Source organism: Misgurnus anguillicaudatus, chromosome 19 (assembly GCF_027580225.2).
Source record: "Misgurnus anguillicaudatus chromosome 19, ASM2758022v2, whole genome shotgun sequence".
In the NCBI taxonomy this organism is placed as follows: domain Eukaryota; kingdom Metazoa; phylum Chordata; class Actinopteri; order Cypriniformes; family Cobitidae; genus Misgurnus; species Misgurnus anguillicaudatus.
Genome location: NC_073355.2, coordinates 26,005,897 through 26,014,713, shown reverse-complemented (window position 1 = coordinate 26,014,713; position 8,817 = coordinate 26,005,897). Strand labels below are relative to the sequence as shown.

The 8,817-nt window shown below is 36.3% G+C and overlaps 2 protein-coding genes across 2 annotated transcripts; both read right to left on the bottom strand.

Annotated features, from left to right (window-relative positions):
* Window positions 1-2,016: 2,016 nt before the first annotated feature.
* LOC141348973 (apoptosis regulator BAX-like) lies at window positions 2,017-5,458 on the bottom strand. The gene is made up of 6 exons (XM_055193946.2): window positions 5,167-5,458; window positions 4,550-4,580; window positions 4,157-4,321; window positions 3,922-4,057; window positions 3,688-3,792; window positions 2,017-3,133 (listed from the first exon to the last, which is right to left on the bottom strand). The coding sequence occupies exons 1-6, from the start codon at window positions 5,174-5,176 to the stop codon at window positions 2,978-2,980; spliced, it is 603 nt and encodes a 200-aa protein (XP_055049921.1). The 5' UTR covers window positions 5,177-5,458; the 3' UTR covers window positions 2,017-2,977.
* A 138-nt stretch (window positions 5,459-5,596) lies between these two features.
* On the bottom strand, window positions 5,597-8,581 carry baxb (BCL2 associated X, apoptosis regulator b). The gene is made up of 6 exons (XM_055193944.2): window positions 8,400-8,581; window positions 8,291-8,321; window positions 7,930-8,100; window positions 7,696-7,831; window positions 7,453-7,557; window positions 5,597-6,250 (listed from the first exon to the last, which is right to left on the bottom strand). Exons 1-6 carry the CDS (start codon window positions 8,419-8,421, stop codon window positions 6,095-6,097), a joined length of 621 nt encoding a protein of 206 aa, XP_055049919.2. The 5' UTR covers window positions 8,422-8,581; the 3' UTR covers window positions 5,597-6,094.
* Window positions 8,582-8,817: the final 236 nt, after the last annotated feature.

The following is an 8,817-nucleotide window of genomic DNA, read 5'->3' as shown; positions in this document are numbered from 1 at the left end:
TTAGTGACATATTTTGAGTTAAAAAATATATTATTCTCCCCCTTTAAATGTCATAATACAAAGTACAGTTATTTAGTAGACTACTTAAAAAACTAAAATATCAATTACATATTATAAATAATTTACTGGGAATACCTGTCCCTCAATTTCATGTCACTGGTGTTACAATTTATAAAAACCACCACTTTGAAAAAAATCAACATCCTTGCCAACTTCTTCATGGGTCAAACATTCATTATGGGCATGGCTGTTTTGAAAAGCACATAGTGAGTGTGCACTCTCTCCTCATCTTTTAGCAATTTGATGAATAATTTGATAATTTCATGCGAGGCCTTAAGATGTGTCACTGGTGTTACTACAGTTTATGGTAAGGGGAAAGGAAATTTTATTAATATAATTTTTCAAATTGCATGAATAAGTGATTTATTTACAATTTAACAAGTGTGGTTTGAGCTGTGGCCGCAATCTTAGATATGGCATTATGTCTGCAGATTTGTCACTGGTGTTACTGTTGCTGCTTTCATAAGTTAGCATTTTAAGGATATCATCATTCAATTTTGATCACTCAACCTCAATTATTTCTACAAAAAACACAATGGTAGAAATAGAAAAAGGTCACACAATAGAACTTTACGCATACCTGTTTAAAGTAAATTATTACTAATCAAGACAATTTCTTAATATTACATTAACTTTTTCTGTCTTTGATTATGTATGCAAATAAAATAGTCAAAATACATTCTGGGAAGCCTGAATTGTCATCTAAATATAGGTAACATCAGTGACAAAAAAAGCAGTACAAGCATTTTTTTAAAGTAATGTAGTAAAAATATAAAAATACATTTAGCTGTCATTTAAGTTGATTTATAATGTTAAGAGGTTAACTATTATCTAACTATAAGTTTTGCTATAAAAAAATTACATTTTTAAAAAGTTGTCTGTTCAAAAAGCCACCATTTTCATAGAATGACCCAACTATTAATGCAAAGTAAATATTCAAATGTTTCTTAAAGTCACCATGAAACAAAAGTAGCGATTGTCAAATTTTCCTTGTGGTGACAGATATCTGAGTGAAACGGCTTCTGAAATGAAAAAGGTATGGCTGGACTTTCATTCAAATTCATCCAATGAGAATTGATTGGATTGTTTGAAGTGGGGTCATGTTGCTTATTGCTAATCGCTGCAATCTTTTTCCGGACTCCGCACAGCTGCCATACCATATGACTGGATGTAAAGAGAGATCAGGTGGGTTCGAGTTCATGCGGTGCTGTGCAGACCGATCGGCCCTGTCCCAATTGGCACACTTCATGTGTACTTTCAGTCTTGTTGCCTTAAACAAACACTTAGTCTACGTGTTCGTAGGGTGTCCCATCTGTAATTTTTATGCTCCGAAGTGTGGTCATCAAAGCCCCCTTTGCTCCCATGAATTCAGACTTCGGTGGTGCAGCAAGCTTTGGGCACTTTACCAACCCAGAAGTCCTTGCTAAAGAGCAATCAGACCAATCAGACCACGGAATCGAGAAATTCACACTGATGGGCAACGTATCTTCCTATTTCTGGTGTGATACTCAAGTCTGTCCCAAAATACGACTCCGGTGTGCCTTCGTGGACTCCCGTCAAGGGTCCCTAAGGTCCGCACTACATTATGTCATCAAAGTGTGGACTCTGAAGAAGTCCATAAGTCCAGAGTATGCAATTTGGGACAGGGCCTTTGGCGAGGTTTCCCACTTGCAGTCGAGGGAGGAGTTAAAGACTGCAAGCTTGCCGTAGTGGTGTGTGCACTGTGTTTCCTTCTTTTTAATCGCAAATGAAAATAATTGGATGTTGAATAAAAAATCTTTTAATAAAAGTTGCAACCAGAAACCCTTTATATTTAATATTTTAGTTATTTATTTTGTATGAAAATGAAGGGAAACATTATTAAAATACCAATAGAGTTTGGTCTTTCGCTTCTTTTGATTATATTTTTATTAAATGACACAATATAACATATTTAGGTATATTAATGACTTTAAAGCCTACCACAAAAATTGCTTGCCTAGCAATTAATGCCAGTTTTAAATACTGCTGTTGGAATGCCTTTAATAAAACCAAGACATGTGTACCTTTGTGGATTAAGCATTTTTTTGGAGAGTATGTGGGCAAAGTAGCCTATACATAGATTACTACCGAAATTTGAAATTACCTAAGAGGTTTAGTAAATCTTATCGTCTATGCAGCATCATACTCAGAAAAAATAAAAGTGAAACAATTTACGCTACACTTGTTATTTCCTCATAGATTCCCGTCAGCAAAACAAGGAAATACAGTAAATAGCTTAGTTTGAAAGAAATATTTACCAACAGTATACTTTATTGCAAAAACCTGATGCACAAAAAAAAACGATGTTCCTAGATATGTCATAGCCTATCATATTTTGATAAGAAAATTATTAATGAATAGGCTTTATTCTGAACATTTTACAAGATAGGTTCAAGTTTTAATTCACTAACAATAAGCAGTAATGAGATCATACATCCTCATCCATTCCATACAAAGAAAATAATGATATTACGAAGTACATAATTGAACCTGTAAAGGCACAGAACATTTAAGAAAGAAACAAGACAAAAACATTTCTGTGGATTCATTTTCTTAATAAATGATCATATGCATCAAATACACCAGGGGGTGGACAAAACGATTTTCTTTTGAGAAACATCTATATGATTTATGACATCATAGGTTACAGTTTAACTTCCTGAGACTGTCCTGAGTTATTATTCTTAAACTTAATAACTGTAACCAGAATAAATATCTTTTACAAAAATATTATGCATACATATAAAAATAAAAGTAATGTTACAATAAATGTATAGGTCTAGAAAAAGATGCATATTACAAAATGACGCTGCATATAATCTTGTCATCATTAACGTTCAACAATGAGGTCTTAAAGAGTTGCTATTTTAGTTGTGAGTGCTCCATTCTCTTCATCTTAGCTGCTTTTGTGAAGTCTCCAGAAAATGAAAGCTCCTAACAGTGCACCACTTGTGAAGGTCAACACAGCTCCAAAAACGAAAGAATAATTTTTCGGTGAAGTACGAGAAAATTGCTCTATAGCGAATTGGGCCAGTGCAGGGATACTTTTAACCTATAACAAATGAGATGTTTTAATCAGAGAGATATACTATATGGAGGTCAGATGCAATTTTACGCTACACACACACACACACACACACACACACACACAGTGGCTGCCGGTGACTTATTTTTCAAGGGGGCGCACGATACATGTATGTAGCCCGTCATGTGTGTGGTTCGTCATTTCAAAATATGTGTTCGTCGTGCCAAGTGATCCTATGTGCATCATGTGTCTTGTACATCAAAATAAGTGCCTGCTGTAGAAGCGTCTAAAGGGTTATGATAAAAGAGACGCTCGCGTTTGCCAGATACTCGCATAATCTCATGTGTAATCAGAGTTTACTGTTTACGAGTATTTTGTGAACGCGAGCGGTTTTGACCTGTGTGCAGCAGGCACTTATTTTGACAAAACACGTGATGCACATGAACAAACATGAGCAACACGCATGACACTCCGAACACTTATTTCGAATTCGCGCCCCTAGGAAGAGCAGTCACGAGCCGCCACTGCACACACAAAATCTTAGTATTACAATATTAGATAGAATAAACAGTGTTTCTTACCCATCCTCCCATTTTGCAAATCCAATCCAACAGATATCTCTTGAAGTAATCAAGACTTAAGGCCAGAATATCAGAAACAATACAGGGTAGGCGTGCCATGACCATCTAGATGGAGAATTAAAGGGCTTAAAGGCTAATTTACTGCAAATACACAACATAATACACTGTATGTGCAAATAGATGATATATTTACAAACAATGTGAAGATTTATAAACCCGGATCAAATCCGATACCTTTGCCGCCAGTTTTCCAACTGCATAGAACAGCACTACAATTCTTCCCCAGTTGATCTGATCATCCTTGAAAACTTTCTCCACAATTTTCCAGAAACTGTTTTTATCACACACTTTAACTAAACCATCAAATGCGCTGTAAGAAAATAAAAAAGGAAATGTAGAAAATGTATGGTAAATCCGATATAGAGTATATTTTAGTAAAAAACAACAAAGATCCACATTTTGGACTGACTCATTAAATTCTGTATCCTGATCAAGTTTGTCACCGATCACTCTGATGGTCTCTGCCAGCTGTTCAACAAGCTTCTGGTCATAGCTGTTGCTTATTGCTGGAACTTCAGGAAGAGTCACTGCATTTCCTTCTGTTGCCACGGTCATTACCTGATGTCTTACCACCCTGAAAGACAGATTTGATTCAATTCACAGTGCTAACATCTGCATCTATGTGTCCTAAACCACATAAATGTGAAAGTAATGCCTGATTCAGGATTTAACTGTTGCCATAATATAGGTAAGGTAAGTGTGCTTTATTTAGTGCCTTTCGTAAGAAACTAACAGCGAAACACACAACAAACAAAAACAAATTATTCTGTATCAGACCAAAGTTTAGGAAAGTTAAACTCACCCTATTAAGAGTGCTTCTCCAATCTGATAATCTGCAAAGTGAATTAAAAAGTAGCAATCAACATTCACATTCTTCAAGAGTTAACCTAAACTTTCACACAAGCCTTAATTAACTAAAAATTAAGCAAAAATATTAGTATAAAATAAAAATATATTATGGGGCGGTTTCCCGGTCAGGGTTTAAATTAATCAAGGACTAGGTTTTAGTTATATTCGGACATTTAAGTAGTTTTTACAAACATATCTTACAAAAAAAAAATGCCACTGATATATTAAGATATGTCAGTGCAAGGTGTTTATAAATGAAGGCAACTCAAACATGCATTTTAGTCTGGGACTATAAACCCTGTCCAGGAAACGCCCCAATAGTCACAGATGGGAATGGCAAGTAAAGCCGATCTCGTGCGCATTTTTAACGCAGTGCTGATTATTGTGAGCATTTGTACTGATCGCCGTGACAGTCTCAGTTTATCGCGTCTATGATATTAATTTGTTTTATTTTACCATGTTACAAAGACAAATCTTGAAACTTTTGAGATTATATTTGACTCACACTTCATATACAATTAACCAGTTCTATTTTTATAGAGTAATTGTACTTTATTAAAGTCTGAATACCTGATGCCATCTTTCCTGGTCTTGAACTTGTCGATGACCCGCTTTCCAAATAGATCTACTCGGACTTCACGTGCATCAAAAGATCATAATAGTCTCTTAATAGCATAAAATAATCTCCTTAGAGGTTCAACAAGATTTCTCGTCTATAACAGAAAGAATATGGGAGTGTTGTCCGACTGCTGGCGTCGATCGCAGTCTGAGCTAACATTAGTGAAAGTGAAAACATTTTTGCCTACTGCTGCATTCTCTGTTTCACGGAAGAGCCACTTTGTTATTGGTTAAAACTTATTACCCTATAATTAAACAAGAATTTTCATTATTTCAGTCACACGCAATGAAATAAATTTTGCAACAATCTCATGTGGGAGGCTAATGCTTTATACTTTGTGTGATATGTAGTAAATACATTATAGCAACACAGCACCATGAATGAAAATACACTCATTTATTCCATATACAAAAAAAGACAATGATATAATAAAGTCTGTATATTCTCCGTACCAATATCTACAAAAGCCCTAAAACTCCAGGGGCAGAGCTTCAACATTTCTGCATGACTAGAGGCAGAGAATTAAGACAAAAATATGATCAAGTGCCAATAAACACATTATGTATTCAAGGGGGTTTACAAAAACGGATTACAACAGACCATTGATGCAGTCTGTTTTAAAGTAAAGTATAGACTACATAATGTCAGGTCAATGCTTAAATAACTCTTCACTGATCCAAAATAAATATGTATGTAATTATTGTAACCAGATTAAACGTACAAAAATATAAATATATATAAAATGAAAGGAATATTATGAAAGATTTATAGCAAAAGATGCATATTGCAAAATCACCCTGAAGATCATCTTATTTCATCTTAATATAAAATCAAGAATATGATTGATACTTTTGGTGTGATTGCTCCATTCTCTTCATCTTAGCTGCTTTTGTTAAGTCTCCAGACAATGAAAGCTCCTAACAGTGCACCACTTGTGAAGGTCAGCACAGCTCCAAAAACGAAAGAATAAGTACTCAGAGAAGCACTAGAAAACCGCTCTATGGAGAAACGGGCCAGTGCAGGAATGCTGCTTATCTACAACAAAAAACGAATTTAACAGATGTTTTAGATGAGCAGATATATACAACATATGGGGTAACAAAACTGAAAGGAGATGTAAATTACTCATGAATAACATACACTCACCTAAAGGATTATTAGGAACACCACACTAATACTGTGTTTGACCCCCTTTCGCCTTCAGATCGGCCTTAATTCTACGTAGCATTGAGTGCATTTACATGCACAGTCTTACACCGATTATGCTTAATAAACTGATAACGTGTGGGGTCATGTAAACACGTAAAACGGTTTTCCTTTATCGGGGAAAGACCATAAACGGCGTAAGCAAAAACCGATCAGCACAGGTAGTTTTTTGCTCATTAAGCCGATTTCGCGTGGCAGGTAAACACCTTAACCGGCTTTCTAATGGTTTTGTCCATGTGCGCATCTCTCCGCGTATGAAGATAAACATCACACATCAGAAGATCAGTACATGGTGGTTATAATCGAGACCAGGCAACATTTCTCCAGTCTTCAACTGTCCAATTTGGTGAGCTCGTGCAAATTATAGCCTCTTTTCCCTGTTTGTAGTGGAGATGAGCCCGATGCTGTAGCCCGGTGGGGTCTTCTGCTGTTGTAGCCCAAACGCCTCAAGGTTGTGCGTGTTGTGGCTTCACAAATGCTTTGCTGCATACCTCGGTTGTAATGAGTTTTTTTCAGTCAAAGTTGTCCTCCTATTAGCTTGAATCAGTCGGCCCATTCTCCTCTTACCTCTAGCATCAACAAGGCATTTTCACCCACAGGACTCCCACACACTGGATGTCTTTCCCTTTTCACACCATTCTTTGTAAACCCTAGAAATGGTTGTGCGTGAAAATCCCAGTAACTGAGCAGATTGTGAAATACTTAGACCGGCCCGTCTGGCACCAACAACCACACCACGCTCAAAATTGCTTAAATCACCTTTCTTTCCCAGTCTGACATTCAGTTTGGAGTTCAGGAGATTGTCTTGACCAGGACCACACCCCTAAATGCATTGAAGCAACTGCCATGTGTTTGGTTGATTACATAATTGCATTAATGAGAAATTGAACAGGTGTTCCTAATAATCCTTTAGGTGAGTGCATTATCCAGTATACAGCATTCAGAAAGTATTCACACACACACACACACATATAAATCTCAGTGTTATTACAATATTAGATGCAATAATTGGTTTCTTTACTGTTTCTTACCCATCCTCCCATTTTGCAAATCCAACCCAACAGACGTCTCCTGAAGTAATCAAGACTTAAGGACAAAATATCAGAAACAATTCTGGGTAGGCGTGCAAGGACCATCTAGATAGAGAATTAAAAGGCTTAGAGAGAAATTTACTGCATATACACATAATACAGCATATGTGCAAACAGCTGATATATGCTAAAAAAAACTGTGTAACAGTGAAAACATGCATACACCCGGATCAAATCTGATACCTTTGCAGCCAGTCTTCCAACTGAATAAAACAGCACTACAATTCTTCCCCAGTTGATCTGATCATCCTTGAAAACTTTCTCCACAAGTGTCCAGAAACTGCTTTTATCACACACTTTACCTAAACCATCAATCATGCTGCGAGATATGAAGAACAGAAAGTCCGTGTGGTAAATCTATTTGTGGTAAGGTATGGTAAACATGTGGTTAATAAAAGATCCACATTTTGGACTGACTCATTAAATTCTGTATCATGATCAAGTTTGTCACCGATCACTCTGATGGTCTCTGCCAGCTGTTCAACAAGCTTTTGGTCCTGACTGTTGCTTATTGCTGGAGCTTCAGGAAGAGACACTGGAGCTGCGTTTCCTTCTGTTGCCACGGTCATTACCTGATGTCTTACCACCCTGAAAGACAAATTTGATTCAATTCAGTTTATTTGCCAGACTCATGCCCAAAAAAAATCCATTATACATACTTATTCAAGATTTATATGTTTATTTAAGCAAGTGTGCACTTACCTACATGAAATAATAGCAGCTAAACGCAAAACTAATCATTCTGTATCAGACCAAAGATTAATAAAGTTAAACTCACCCTATTAAGAGTGCTTCTCCAATTTGATCATCTGCAAAGCGAACTGAAACATGAGTAACATAAACAACATTACCATTGTTCAAAACAATGAACAAAAATAGCAACTTACCATGCGAACCTTCGCACGCCATATCAAAATCAAGTAAAAAAAGTTAAAATAAAGTAAATATATATAGTATACTAAACGCTTTCGATGTTACACATGGGAACGACAAAGTCAACTGTACTTTGGCTCTCCCAACTTTTCCTGTAAGGACGAGCAACAGCTGCAGAAACACCCTTCATGTGAATTTGCGCATTTTTAACGCAGTGCTGATTATAATGAAGGTATTGTACTAAACGGTCACGTCTCACTTTATCGCGTTTGTGGGATGAATTACGTGTTTATATTACAATATTACAAGGCCAAAATATTACACATTTTGAGAATTATCCTTGATTGACATTAATAATGATCACGTACTGAATTTAAAGGCGTGTTGGATTTCATGCCCGCTGCGCAGACCGGTCGGCGTATGACATCAAAG